The sequence below is a fragment of the Hydra vulgaris genome, chromosome 11, assembly GCF_038396675.1.
Source record: "Hydra vulgaris chromosome 11, alternate assembly HydraT2T_AEP".
Taxonomy (NCBI): Eukaryota; Metazoa; Cnidaria; class Hydrozoa; order Anthoathecata; family Hydridae; genus Hydra; species Hydra vulgaris.
The window spans coordinates 54,731,228-54,747,846 of record NC_088930.1 but is presented as its reverse complement, the minus strand read 5'-3'; the positions used below and the strand labels follow the sequence as shown (position 1 = coordinate 54,747,846).

The following is a 16,619-nucleotide window of genomic DNA, read 5'->3' as shown; positions in this document are numbered from 1 at the left end:
AGTTTAAAGAAAGAGCATGGTTAAGTGAATACATTGAACTAAATACAAATCTAAGAACTAAAGCAACTTAGGATTTCAAAAAAGACTTTTTTAAACTAATGAATAATTCAGTATTTCGAAAAACAATGCAGAAAATTGAATACAGAGTTGATATTAGATTTGTTTCAAACAGAGATGATGCTGTTAAATTAGCATCTAAACTATGAAAGTAGAACAATATTTAATGAAAACTTAATAGCAATACATATAAAAAAAGAAAATTACTTTATAACAAACCAATTTACTTAGGTATATGTATGTTAGATATTAAGTAACATGTGGTTCCAAAAAAATCTTCCTGCCATTTTTTCTCAGAGTAAATTTATCAATTTTGATTGGCTTGCACGCCATTTTGTAGAGAATTAAATTCTCTACAAAAGTCATTAATTTTAATATGAGCAACAAATTTGAAATGATGAAAAAAGTTACTTCAAAACAAGATGACGTAAGAAAGCGAGTGTCTGAGTTTATTGAAATTAACCCAGAACTTTCCAAAAACGCAATTGTAAAACATTTTATGATGGAAAGTATTCCAAGATCTACGCTCTACAATATTCTAAAACGAAAAGACAACAACATATTACCCGAACGACAAGTTGGAAGCGGTAGGAAAGCAGTTAAGATGACAAAAAAGAAGATCAAACAATTGGAAAAAAAAATCAACCATCAACATGGAATCAGTTCAACGTTCTCTTGCTAAAAAATTCAATGTCAATCAATCATACATATGCAAAACGATAAAGCAGAAGACAATCATTCATTATCATAAAAAAATTAAGGCTCCAAAAAGAACTCCTGAACAACAATCTTTTGTTCGTCCAAAGTGCTCTAAATTGGTTGAAATTTTTCGAAAAAAACAGGTGATCATTGACGATGAATCATATTTTGGATTAAGTAATTGTAATATTTCAGGAAACAGTGGATTTTATTCATCAGATGTTACTACGACACCAAATGATGTTAAATTAAAAAGAAAATCAAAATTTGAACAAAATTATTGGTTTGGGTTTCTCCAAAGGGATTGTCAAAGCATTATGTTGCACCTTCCAGTCAAGCTGTCAATGAAAATGTGTACATAGACAAGTGTTTGAGATCATGTTTGCTCCCATTTATAGAGACTGTTCATAAAGATGATGAAATTGTTTTTTGGCCTGACTTTGCATCATCTCACTACTCAAAAAAAGTTCAAGAATTTTTGAGGTCAAAAAATGTCGAATATGTGCCCAGAAGTCAAAACTTCAATATTGCAAACGTACCAGAATTACGACCTATTGAAGATTTTTGGAATGAAATCAAAAGAGCAGTATATGCTAGTTGTTGGGAAGCTAAAAGTTTGATCCAACTGAGGGATCGTATCAACTACTGCTTCAAACATGTCGACATTGAGCGCGTACATCGACTTGGTAAGGAGAGTTTTACAAGAGTTCAGACAAGGAATGGAAAATTTGTAATTTTTTGTAATATTACTCTATGAACATATGAATAATATTACTCTATGAACTCTTTTTGAAACATCGTTCAAAACCTAAAAAATAAGTCATCTTTCTAAAAATATTTTAGAATTTAATTTGTCCAGATTTTTTGGAATCACATGTTAAAACACTAATGTATGAATTTCACTCTAGTTACATAGAGAATAAATATTCTGATCGAGCAAAACTATTATTTTCAGATACAGATTCTTTAGTATATGAAATAAAAAACAAAAGACTTTTATGTAGTTATTTCTAATGATGTTGAAAGCAAATTTGATACGAGTGAATTTGACCCAAAGCACCCAGCAATTAATAATGTAGGTTCTAAAGTTAGTGCTAATAAGAAAGTAATAGGAATGTTTAAAGATGAAACAGCAGGAGCACAAATTGAAGAGTTTATAGGACTCAGATCAATGTTGTATTCTTACAAAGTACATGGAAAAGATAACAAAAAATGTAAGGGAGTATAGAAAAATATTGTTAAAAAATATATAACACATAAAATTATCATAACCTTTTCAATGTTGAAGGAATAATTAGCAGTTCAGAAATAATACCTAATTCAAGTTTAACATGCCTTGGAGTAAAATCACAGACTCTGGCACCACATACAGGTATTGATAGAACAGCAAATTTTATTCAACCTACTGGTCCTGGTATTCTCAGAAGGTTATGGTTAGCATTTACAGGAATAAATGCTACTGGAAGTGTACCAGGTAACATATTTATTAAAATATATGCAGATAATACACTTTGCATAGGAAATTCTTCTTCTTCTGCAAGTATTAACGGAATAAATAATATAAGTTTAATCACTGATTTTTTGTTTGCTCCACTTGGTGGACCATTTTATGTAAACTCTTTACAAGGTTGTAATGCATTTACTAATAATGCATTCAGAGAATACTTTACACTTGATTTACCATTTAAAACCAATCTAGCAATTCAATTACTCAATAAAACTGGTAATATACTAACATTTTGGTTACAACCTTTTATTGCAATAGGTTCATCAATACCACAATCAATTTCATCTCTTAAATTGTACTCATCAACATTTAGATATTTGAATACAACTTATGGTAGAGAATATATATTATTGAACACTACAGGCAATGGTAATGGCATTTATTTAAAATATGCTAGATTTCATGCTGTTTGCTTATCTGGAGATTGGTGGGTATCAAGAGTACGCATGTATGACGCACTCAATTCTCCTGTAAATACTAACTCCGTTATACAACCTTGGACGCTATATAACTATAATAATTATACAGTATTTCGTCGATATGATGTTGATAGTAAATGTTTTTACTGCTCATCTGGTTTAGAAGATTTTTATCTTTCTTCATGGAACAGTGCTAATATTACCTCATTTAATAATACATCAGCTGGACTATTGTAACAATCAAAAGCAACAATTGATTCTACAACTACTATCTCATTTTACAGAAATTATAGTCAGTCCGATTTAATGCCCAGCGTTACTAATGGAAGAAGATTAGTGGTTACATTAATCTCTGGGGACGAACAAATTGGACAATCTGGAAGTTTTTATGCTTTAATAAGACAGTCTTACTATTATGCTTAAAAAATTGTTCTGATATAATTTTTTTATTTGGCTCAGAAATTATGTTTGATATACAAACATAATTTAGCTAAGAATTTATGGTTGTGATGTAACCATAATTTTTTAAATTATGATTTTAATGAAGCTTATTTTTTTTTTTAGAAGAGAAGCTCAGAAGTTGTGATTGTAACAACAACCATGATTTTTTGTTCAATGGCATAATTTATGGTTGTAAAATAGTCATAAATTTTTTGGCTCAGAATCTGGACTTAATATTACTCTTTTCCAAATGAGCTAAACATGCATATACTTAAGACAAAATAAATATACTTTACAAACAGATGACAATTTATATTTTTGCATTTCCTATTTTAGAAAAAAAAACAAATAAGATATAGGAAAATCATTCTTTTTTAATGTTTATAACTTTTTTTTTATTTTTGCTTTGACTTACCGAAAATAACAACCACTCTGTAGAAACAAAAATAAAAGCAGTACACAAACTATTTAATTTATTACTATTATCATTTTCTATTATAAGTTTATTTTTTTAACAAACGGACAGTTTGGCTATTAAATCCTGCAAAAACCAAAGTAGGAAGAGCTTCTAAAGTTATTCTATCAAAAATAAATATCTTAGAAAAAAAGTTTGCATCAGTCGATGGCAAAACTCACAGAATGTTTTAGATAGGCTTCAAAGTATTAATAAAAAAATAATTAAATCAAAGAATTAAAAAAAAAAAAAAAAAAGTATTTAAAAAAAAATATCTATACATATTCTTAATTTTAGATATAATAATTTTTATCCTTCAATTAATGAAAATTTACTGAAATTAACACTCTAGCCTTGGCTGAAAAATACTTAATTATAAAACAAGATGAAAAAATGTTAATACATCACGCCAGGAAATCATTTTTATTTACAATGCTTAAGCCTGGATTAAAAAAGGTGGAGGTTTATTTGATGTCACATTAGTTGAGGTTTATTTGATGGCACATAAGTTTGTAAGTTAATTTGAATATTTATCTTGTTTCAATTATTGCAGTCTTACAATAAAGATGAACTTGAACTGTATAGAGATGATGTTCTAGCAGTGTTTAAAAACTGGAGTGGCCAACAAAAAAATTAAAATTTAAAAAGCATGTAAAATTTAAAAAAAAAAAAGATCTCCTTATATTTATCAGCTGTAATTTCAAAGTTGTTATTTATCTGGACTAAACGTTAAATTTTAATGACAGTTCTTTCCAACCTTACTGCAAGCCTGATAATTCAATGACAATTGTGGTCTTCGAAAGTGATAAAACAGTTGGAGGTGCCATTTAATTCAATTCTGTTGAAAACAACATGATTAATTAAAAGTTGTTTATTTTCAATATTTGATCTTTCAGGTTTTGGTAAGCCTTTTTATATGTAGATGTAATGGCATTCTTTAGGGGGTAATTATACTCTTCTTTAGATAGTCAGTACATATTAGAGGTTTTGTTGGCTTGAGTTTTATGCGATTTGCGCAAAAATTTTATATCGCATAAAAGCTTTTCTTAAAACTTCCTGTTTACTTTACGAAATTTAATTTTTTAAATTAAATCATTTTCAAACATAGCCATTTTATTTTATATGTAGAGAAAGTTTTGCAGATTTAATGCCATAGTTTTTGTGTTCAGAAGAGTTAGTTTCGTCAGAAAGTTTATTAAGAAAGAATAAAGCTTTCCACCTCATTCTTTTTATGAGTGCTTCAGTCTTCTCCAGTAACTGTAATAAGAATTTTTTTTCTGATGAAATAGGAATATTTTTGGTGAGTAATTTAAGTTTTTTTTCACCATTGTGTGGACGACTTAGAGTAGAGTGCGACTAGATATGTAAAGATTGGGTAAAGATGAAGTAGAGTGGGATCAGAGACATAAAGATCCCACTACACAGTATTTTGTAATATTTAGTGGTTTTTTGTTTTTGATTTTGTAATCAATGGCTGGTGATTGTCGTATAGGCATGAAAATTTAAGTGTCATAGAAAGAATTGCTTTTTTTTGTTAATATATAGAAGCCTTCCCAGGAAATGCGTGCGGTTTTTTGTCTTGTATTTCCACACATGAGTATTTTAATTTAGACAACTTGGTCATGGCCGTTTGCAAGTTTTATTATATGTTTTATATGTATATATATATATGTATATATACATATATATATATAAAATATAATATATAATATATATGTGTATATGTATATATATAATATATACATAATATATATTCGTATATATATATGTGTATGTGTGTGTTTGTATATATATATATGTGTGTATATATATATATATATATGTATATATATATATATATATATATATATTATATATATATATATATATATATATATATATATATATATATATGTATGAATGTATGTATGTATGTATGTATAATCTCTGAAAGTCATTTTCTTGTTATACATTAAAATATGGGTAGAGTTCAATAAATACGGCTGCGCATAAACTTTTTTTAAATATATACATTTTTTAATAAAACATAATTTTTTCGATATTTCGCTGATCTATCGTGATCAACGTCATCAGGTATAATAAATAAATAACTGACGTCAGCAGATTTTATTAAAAAATGGCCCCCAGGTTTTAGTTGTCACGTTATCACCGTCATCCCGATTGAGAACCACATCACCATTTCTCAACTCCTGTCGAACCCTAGCTTTGCTTATTTCGAATGACTCTTTGATTTTCCAAGTTCGATATTCTGGGGCTACAGATAATGTTTTGTATTTTAGTATATTTTTATGTCGTGCAATAAGAATTTGCTCTCAAAAACACCTTCAAAAAGAAATTAATTTTCTAATAGACATATTTGTTGAAAATGGCGACGACAAGAACATTCTAAATATTACTATAGACTATTTAAAAAACGGTTCAAAAAACACCAATGTCAACCATTACACACTAAAAATTAAAGGTAGAAATTTTTAGTTAAGGTAGGATATGTGATATACCCTTAGTAAGGTATAATTTTCTACCTTATAAGGTAGAAAATTATACCTTTAAGTTAGAAAATTGTATGAAAAATAATTGTTTTTAATATAATTTTCTACCTTAAAAGGTAGAAAATTATATTAAAAACAATTACATAGCTAGCTGCAAACCTAATTAGCTAATAACATTCACTAATAGTTTTTTCATTTTTTTTCATTTTTTTATTATTTTTCTGTATATTTCTTAAAAATCTAAAATTATTTATAAATTATGCATTTAGCATAAATTATTTTATCTCATTTTAATATTTAAATATGTAAATACCAATTATTGTTTTAACAGTCTAATTAAAATTAAATAACCTATGTTATAAATTTTTATTTATCATTTTTATAAACTAATTATTAATAAATAACTTATACCCACTGACTAATTATTTACAAGTTTCTGTTCAAAACCTAAATAAAAACTGTAATTTTCTAAACAAAGTTTGTAGCAAAATTAATATTTCTGCTATTTGCCTGATGATTGTAGAAACACATGAAACTCCGAGTTGCAAAACTATATTATCTATATTATTATAAACATTAGCTATATGCTAATTTCTGGTACTGCAGGTAACAGTACCATATTTATTTATAGATAAATAGCTCAGGTGTAACTATCAAGCTCTCTTAAGATGTACAATAGTTATATGATATAATAAGTTTCTTCTTTTACATTCATATATACAGATACATGTATATATATATATATATATATATATATATATATATATATATATATATATATATATATATATATATATATATATATATATATATATATATATATATATATGTATATACCAAATTTTAATATTAAAATTAGCAGTAATTTGGAAGTTATATAAGTTAGTAAAACATTTATCTAATTTTTAGTTGTCTTCAACAGCATGTTTCACTATCAGTAGGTTTATCAGGAAGCCCTGATAAACCTACTGGTGGTGAAACATGCTGTTGAGGATAACTAAAAATTAGATAAGTGTTTTTACTAACTTAACTAATATATATATATATATTTATATATATATATATATATATATATATATATATATATATATATATATATATATATATATATATATATATATATATATATATATATATATATATATATATATATATATATATATATATAATATATATATATATATATATATATGTATATATATATATATATATATATATATATATATATATATATATATATATATATATATATATATATATATATATATATATATATATATATATATATATATATATATATATATATACAGACCTTGTTATGAAATTTTGTTGTAACATTACTCAATAAACATATTTACATCATTAAAAGTTTAATTACATCAGCTGCATTTTTTAAAGTACCACATTGTAATTAGATTTAATTTAAGTCTTTATCTTTATGAAATTATTATAAAATACCTTTTGATTAAACAATACTTTTTTTTAAAAGATTTATAAATAAAATTTAAATCTGTTGTTTAAAGAAAAAAATTTCGTATTTTAAAAAAACTTTATCTTTTTTTTAATTTAAACTTTGACTATTTTTTTCTTTAAACATTTGTCTTATGTTTAGTTTTTTTAAATAGGGGTAATTGTTTATGAATTTCATATCAGTTGAAGAAAAAATTAAAAACTATCAACTTTTTTTTTTTTTGGCTTTAATAAAGTCTTCACATACTACTCATTAACTAGTCATTTCTAATCAATGTTCATTATATGATCAGTTCAAAAAATAATTGATAAAGAAAAAACTTTTGTTAAAAAGCTATTTCAAAATTAAAATCATTTTTCATAAATTTGTTACATAAAATTTACTAATAAAATGATCTGAAATATTTTTAATAAATCTAATAATTTTGCCTTTAGACTTGGTTATTTTCTACTAATTTATAACTGCTCTATTCTTTTAAGAACATTGAGCACTCTATTTTGTAGAATACATTTTAAAGTTATTTAAATATATATTTATGTGTGTGTATATACATATATATATATATGTATGTATATATATATATATATTATATATATATATATATATATATATATATATATATATATATATATATATATATATATATATATATATATATATATATATATATTCATCTTGTGTTATTTATCATTCAATTAAGTCTCATCCTTTTACTGTGAATGCTCCAAAAATTCTTATTTGTCTAGCTTTTTTCCTCGAATATCAGGAATTTGCTTCCTTCTTCTTGTTTTTCTGATTCATATAATTTGCAATCTTTTAAATTGTCTGTCAATCGTTGTCTTGCTCTATAAACTTCATCTTTTCTTCTTCAGTAACTTCCAACTCCAAATTAGTAGTTGGTTGCAGCCTTGTTGGAAGTGAAGATGTTGAAAAAATATATATATATATATATATTAGGTAATAACAGTCATCTAAGTAATGTATCTGTTGTGCATGGTATTAACAGCATATGTCAAGTTTGAACATTTTATAGAGCAATCTAAAAATAATTCTTAAAGAGCATTCAAAGTTTATTTAAAGTAATAATAAAGTTTATGTAATAATTTAAATATAATAAATATATATATTTTTTAAGGCTCTTATATCTTATACTGCTGATTAAGGTGAGCAGTGTGGCGTCATACTAAAATAGCTTGCTGCCGGGGGCTTCAGCACATAGATTGACTGACAAATAGCCTGACTTGCAGTGGAGTGCTGCTACATCGATTGAGGGTTAGGGATGGGGCAGCAATCTTTTCATTCATTATTCTTTGTGTAAAAAAGTTGTATTGATTTAGATAAGCAAAAAAAAGTGAGCAAATGCTCACATAAATATGCTATAGTAGATATATATAAACTTGCAATTGACTTTTGTTATCTATTACACTTGTGTAGTACGAGATATACTACAAGGTTTTATCAAAAAGTAAAAATTGCTTTTTTTTTACTTAAACTGCTTATGCCATGCATGGCATATATTATCTATAATCTATAAATGACCAAAAAACTATATATATGTATATATATATACATATATAAATTAGTAAAAAATCTAACTTTTATCTTCGACTTGAAGTTTCACCATTGCTGGATCATCAGGAAGAGTGAAACAGGAACTCTTCCTGATGATCCAGCAATAGTGAAACTTCAAGTCGAAGATAAAAGTTAGATAAGTGTTTTTTACTAATTTATTATTGCTCTGTTCTTTAAGAACATTGAGCACTCTATTTGTAAAATACACTAACATAATTTACATATATACATATATATATATACATATATATATATATATATATATATATATATATATATATATATATATATATATATATATATATATATATATTATATATATATATATATATATATATATATATATATATATATATATATATATATATATATATATATATAAAATATATATATATATATATATTTGTATATGTATTATTTATAATATGTATATTTATAATATGCATTTAAATTGTTTTTTTAAATTTAGTTCCATCATGAAAGTTCATATCTATTACGAGTTGCAACAGATGTAGTTAATCGAACAATTTTATCAAATCAACAATATCTTCGGTTAATTTTTTTAAGTTTTTTTTTATAAAAAAAGGTTTTAAATTGCAAGTGATATTTTTATATTTAATTGGCAAGTGTTTTTATTTTTCTGGTGTCAGTTACTTGAACCTAAATGATTCAGACATCCAGACACATGTTGATTCAGCCATCAATAGTGCATTTCTTTATGGTAGAATGAGAATCTCTGGAATCATCAGCTCAACTGTTTCTAACAATGAATCCAATGCTACGTTAGTGTCTCAGCAAGTTGATAAGTTACTTGTGCATCTACATGATGCTTGGATTGGAAGGGTAATTAAATATAAAAGCTTTGTAATGTAATATTTTGTAATTATTTATAACTACTTTAACGTGCATTAATATTAATAGTATTGATATTATTAACTTTGTGTAATCTGCTAGAGCAAGAACATGCAAAACATTTTCAAAATGTACTTCAAGTTCTTAAAAAGGATATTATGCAACAATAAAATTTGTAAAAATTTGTTAAAAGAGTTGGAGAATGAATTGTTTGAAACTAAACAATTTATAAGTTACTGTGCATTTCATTTGTTGCTCAGAAATTTTTCATATTTTTTCTAATATAAAATAAAATAAAAAATCCAAAGTGGTTTAACTTAGTTTAATTTAGTTTTAAAATTTGTTCAAGGTTTTTTATTTCATATTTTACATCATGTATACAAGAAATAATATAAGGCAGAGCCTAAAGCATTAAAAGATGCAATTCAGAATTAATCTAAAATTTTAAATGGCTTGCGGATCTCTTTAATGCTGTTAATGCTTCTCTATAGTAAAGGCTTTAAGTTTGTCATTTGTTGTAAAAAACAACTCTCATTAAAATAAGTACACTATATGTAACTTTATTTTATGTAAAAAATTTTATTTACTGGAATGTTTTTTTTTTTTTTTTTTTAATAAAAATAAAAACATTTTGAATGTTTTAATTTTTATTTATTTGCTGTTTATATACATTAACTGACAAGTAGGTAGAACATGCGAAGAGTGCTACTACATTGACTAAAAAATAACTCGAACATGTAGTAAAGGACCGGGGGTTAATTTGACCAGAGATGGGGCTGGGTTTGTGACCGGGGTTGCATAAACATTTATGCATCCCAAAGTACATTTTTTGGTGTCTAAAATTCATGGTATATTTTAAATATATATATGCATATATAAACATCATTATGATCATGATAATCATCATTACCATCATTTTCATCATGATCGTCTTCATTAATATTATCATCAACTTCATCATCATCATCATCATCATCATCATCATCATCATAGTCATCATCATCAACATCATCATCAGGCTTTAGCTTTCCTCTTTTATGCTGTTTCTCTAATATAAATGGCCCAGAGCATTTTCTTTCCTTAACTAAAGCTCATTCATACATTAAGTTAGGCACTCACTTCAAGTTTTCTTACTTCTACCATTACCATTTTCTCCTGAAAATGGTAATGCTACCTCTCTACATGCTGATACCTAAATCACTTTGATCTTCTCTAACAAGTGTTGTACGATACGTGTTCTTCTTATCTGTCTGAGAACATGTCTCCTTTTCTTGTCTTGTTAGAGTCACACCACACATCCATCTGATCATCTTCTCTTTCACAAAATACTACACTACATAAATAAAGTTTGTTTAAATATGTAAGAATATTGTATGTCTGCATCTAAATAAATAGCAACCATATCTCTCTTAAAAACCTTAATGCCCTTTTATTATTGCAAGAAACCAAATGTAAAAAGGTCATATCTGATTTTAAGCTCTGTTATTCTCAGTTTCTAAATCTTGTATCTAATCTCAGATGTTAGGTTCTAGAGACTTTTGGAAAGTCTTCAACAGTGTTATTAACTAAAGTAAGTCTAACATTTAATCTCTAATTCATGGGTCTGATCTTTTTACTTTTCCCTAGAATAGGACAGAGTTATTTGTAATTAATTTTTCCTTTAACTTGACTCTTGAATCTAATGGCCATATTTTTACTGTCATACCAGTTAACAGATTAGCCAATTGTTAAACATCCAGAACACTCTGGCTTCCAGTACTTAAGTTAATTCTCACTTTAACACTTTTACTGTTTCTGACAGTGCTTCAGACAAGATTTACATCATAGTCTTAAAAATTGTTTAAAATCTTCATAACTCCCTTCAGTTTTTGCTAAACCATTAAAAAGTGCTAAGTGGTTAACAGTTTTTTTAATTTCTAAAAACTCTAAAAAACACTTTGACCTCTTCAACTGCCCTAGGATTATACTTCACTCTATTATTAGTTTCTTTATATAAAGTTTTTAAGATTATTAAATCATTCCTTGCTAAGTTTTTTTTTTTTGTAATTCACCTTCTAAAGGCCAAGAAGGCCACTACAGATAAGGAGGCTACTTGTGGTTATAACCCTCTCCCAACTCTATAACTCTGAAACATGAACCTTGACAAACAAGTTGGGTACTAACAGGAACTTGGTGGGAATCGAACTCGAATTCTCTCACTTGTGAAGCGAGCGCTCTACCACTACACTACTACCGCAAGTGCAGTATTAAAGTTATTCTTGAAGGCAAGATGTTTGCCAGCCCAATGACAAACATCTTGCCTTCAAGAATAACTTTAACCGCATATACTGCTTAATTTCCAATAGGTTTAAAGTTCTTAAAATTCAATGACCTTTTTTTTTTTATTATTTTGAATAAGACAACAATTACAATATATAAAAAGATAATATATGTATATAATATCTTAATTGGAACATAATTAAAAATTCCTAATATTAGAAGAACTATAACAATAAATATTCCCAGTATCGCAAAAGCGCAGTGAAAAATATATTCCAGGCTAACACCCTTTTATAATTTATATAATTTTAATAATTTTCAAGGTTCTATCTTTGCTCCTGTATTGTTTCCTATCTAAAATAACAATCTTCATAAAAATTTTACATCTAAAGTGGGTCTATTTGCTGATGACTCAACTTTATACTCTTGTCTTGACAAAAAGTCCTCACTTTTTGATTGGTTAGAACAAGCAGCAGATTATTAATCTGACCTCTCTTCTGTAACAGCTCAAGGCTAGCAGTGGCTTGTGGATATAAAGTCTGGACTTTAAATCCACAGTTCTTGTTAGACTACAAAACTCATTTATTTACTGGAAAAAAATATTGCAATATTGTTGGCATTCCTATATTGACAAATAACAACCCTTTTACTCTCAGACGAAGTCTAAAAGCACATTTTAAATGTAGTTAGACCTGCTTTATCTGCCAAGCTTGAGCCACTCTCCTATTGTTGTAAGGTTGTATTTCTATTTTTTTTCCTCTACAAATACAATCATGGTCAATGCTCAAACTATCATCTATCATCTCTATTACAATAAACCAAAACTCATTATTGCTTGGCTTTTTATTCAAGAAGTTACATCCTTTTACTGTATCTGTCCCTTCATGCAATCTTCATGTTTTCTTTTTTTATACAACCTACAACTCTTTAAGTCTTCAGTTAACCATTTCCTAGCTTTTTAACCCTATCCTCAATGTTAAAGTAAATCATAACTTAATAGTGGTTGCTTGCAACCTTGTAAGAAGTAAATGGGGAAAAAAATGCATTGTAAATGTATTTGGACCCACTCTATCTGCTAAGCTTGAGCCTCTTTCCAATTGTTGTAAAGTTGAATCTCATTCTTTTTTCTATAAATACTATCATGGTCGCTGCTCAAAGGAGCTATTATCTCTAGTTCCATCAACTAAAACTCATTCTCGCTTGACTCGTCATCAGCAAAGTCTCATTCTGTCTCTGTATCTGTTCCTGCAACACTCTAAAAAATTTTATTTGTCTAGTTTTTTCCCGCACACTTAAACCCTTTTGAACTTTCTCACATTTTTATTTTTTCCTCATACAACCTAAAGCTCTATAACTCTTTTTTTTCTTCTACAAGTAACTCCCAATTTAGTAGTAGTTGTTTGCAGCCTTGTTGACAGTGAATCAGAATATTAAAAAAACAAAAATTAGAGTTTTAAAATGTATAAAGTATATATATATATATATATATATATATATATATATATATATATATATATATATATATATATATATATATATATATATATATATATATATATATATATATATATAATTAATTAGTAAAAAACACTTATCTAACTTTTATCTTCGACTTGAAGTTTCACCATTGCTGGATCATCAGGAAGAGTTACTAAATCTCAAAAAAAAAAATCAATTTATAGAAAAAAATATTTTACAGGAAGTTATAAATTATTATAAAAATTTATAACTTCCTGTAAAATATTTTTTTCTATAAATTGAATTTTTTTTAAAACAAAAGTTAGATGAGTGATTTTTACTAATTAATTATTGCTCTGTTCTTTAAGAACATTGAGCACTCTATTTGTAAAATATACTAACATAATTTACATATATATACATATATATATATATAATATATATATATATATATATATATATATATATATATATATGCATATATATATATATATATATATATATATATATATATATATATATATATATATATATATATATATATATATATATATATATATATATATATATATATATATATATATATATATATATATATATATGGAAAAAAGTATCCAGACTACTTTTAGATTTAATTCTATATTAAATGAACAAAACTTCATAATGTTATATATATTTTTGTAGCTTTTGAAAAGCTCTATCTAAGTGTGCGATCAAACATTTACTACACTCGGTAAGTTTCTCTTTTGGTCAATTTACTACACTCCGTAAGTTTCTCTTTTGAAACATGTTTCAAACATTTACTACACTCAGTAAGTTTCTCTTTTAAAACATGTTTCAAACATTTACTACACTCAGTAAGTTTCTCTTTTGAAACATGTTTCAAACATTTACTACACTCAGTAAGTTTCTCTTTTGAAACATGTTTCAAACATTTACTACACTCCAGAAGTTTCTCTTTTGAAACATGTTTCAAACATTTACTACACTCAGTAAGTTTCTCTTTTGAAAAACTAAAATGACTGTGGAAAAAAGCATCCAGACATAAAAAAAAAAATTTTTTCCTATATTTATTTCTTCAGTATTTAGTCCAACTATTTGTTTATACTAATTATTTACTATATTTTATTTAATTACTTATTATATACATAATATAAACTATATACTCTAGTTTTTATTTTCGCTTTATTAGTTAATACTCTTAATTATCTTGTTTATTAGTTAATACTCTTAATTATCTTGTTTATTAGTTAATACTCTTAGGCATCAACTGAACCAAGCTGTTAAACCTTGTTATATCTATAGAATTCCAGCACATTCTGAGTGTGTCTCCTTATTATCGTCTTTTTTGTCAATATAAGAGTACCAATTTCTTCTTTGACTACTTTCCATAGGTTTTATAGGTTTCAAGTCTGGACTTTGTGCTGGCCAATAACCATATTAATCTTACCCATGCAGCCTGTTTTTAACAGTTTGAGGACTTATATTGACTAACTCGAGTTCTCTGAGTTGTTTTATCAATATCTGTTACATTTGGTCTCAGAATTTTCAACCAAAGTGAGGATTTTTTTTGAGAGCATTTTAATCTCTTTTCTAGCGATTGTTAATTCTTTACTTTTCACCATGGTAACAGTCATCAATGGATTCAATTGGGTGAGGAGAAATTAGTTACACAAAAGTTTACTTGAAACCCATAATGTTATATTTCAGCATTCAAATGAAATTTGTATTTTTAAATATTCTTGTTTTATTTTGAAAAAAAATTATTCAAAAAAAATGTTAAGCGGCAAAGAAAGAGCAGTTCTTCAAAATAATGTCAAAAATTTTTGTAAATCAAATATTTTGTAAAAAATATTTGATTTACTAGAAATTATAAAAATATAAAAAAATAAAAAGCTGAAGCTTCTAACCATTTTATTAAAGAAGGAATATGTCGCAAAACAGCACATAATTATATCAATCGACACCTTACAGGACAATGTTTAAAAGTTACAAAAAATTCTTGACGCCCATCATCGTGGACTCGAGAAAAAAAAGCAAAAATTTACAGGCTGACCAACAATTGAAAAGGTGTAAGTCAAGGAAAACTCGCACGTAAATTTAACGTGGATCAAAAGACAATTTGTACACAATTGGCCAAAATGAACATTAAGTACCATAAATGTGAAAAAACACTCAAATACAATAATGGACAGCGTCTAAGGGCACTGGAAACGCTGGATATTTCACGGAAAGACAAATATCCAGATAATGTTCGTTTTGCGGGAAAAGAAAATTTTCCAAAAAAAATTCTTGTTTGCATAGCACTATCTGAGCGCAGAATGTCGAAACCACTCTTTAGGTCAACAGCATTGGCTGCAATAAAATCAAGCATTTATATCAAAGAATGCTTAGAGGAATGACATATACCATTCATCGATAAGTATCATCAAGACTTAAATAGATTTAGCTAGCACTCATAGGTCTAAAGAGGCCATTTCCTGGATGGATGAAATTATGAATTTTGCTGGTCGATATGAATCCTCCTAATGTCCCCAAATACCCAGGGTTAAGGTCAGGCTCAGAATGTGTATGATGGTGTATGGGAGGCCAAAAGTTTACAACAATTGATTGGGCGCATCAATGAGTGTGAAAAAATTGATGCAACATTTTTACAATCACTTATGAAGGGTATTAAGACAAAACTGAGATTAATAGCCGAAATGGGAGTGTTATCGGTTTATAAAATATAACTTTGTTACAATAAATATTGTATTAACTTAAAAAAAATATTTAAAAAAACTTTGCTTTTATTTCTTTAAAAATACAAGGCTTAGATTTTTGCTTAACTAATTTCTCCTCACCCGTTAAATGTTACAATTAGGATTTTTATGACTTATACTTATATTATCCTAAGCTATTAGGGTACTTATAAGAGCTTATATCATGAACTTTATTGAAA

The 16,619-nt window shown here is 26.4% G+C and overlaps 1 protein-coding gene across 2 annotated transcripts in view; it reads left to right on the top strand.

The window, feature by feature from the left end:
* LOC101236226 (transmembrane protein 245) overlaps positions 1–16,619 on the top strand; it is a 63,004-nt gene that overhangs the window by 23,976 nt on the left and 22,409 nt on the right. For both annotated transcript variants that reach the window (XM_065809232.1, XM_065809233.1), the window contains 2 exons: positions 9,579–9,661; positions 9,760–9,952. In XM_065809232.1, coding sequence (XP_065665304.1) covers positions 9,579–9,661; positions 9,760–9,952 — 276 coding nt within the window. The remainder of the gene's footprint in view (positions 1–9,578; positions 9,662–9,759; positions 9,953–16,619) is intronic.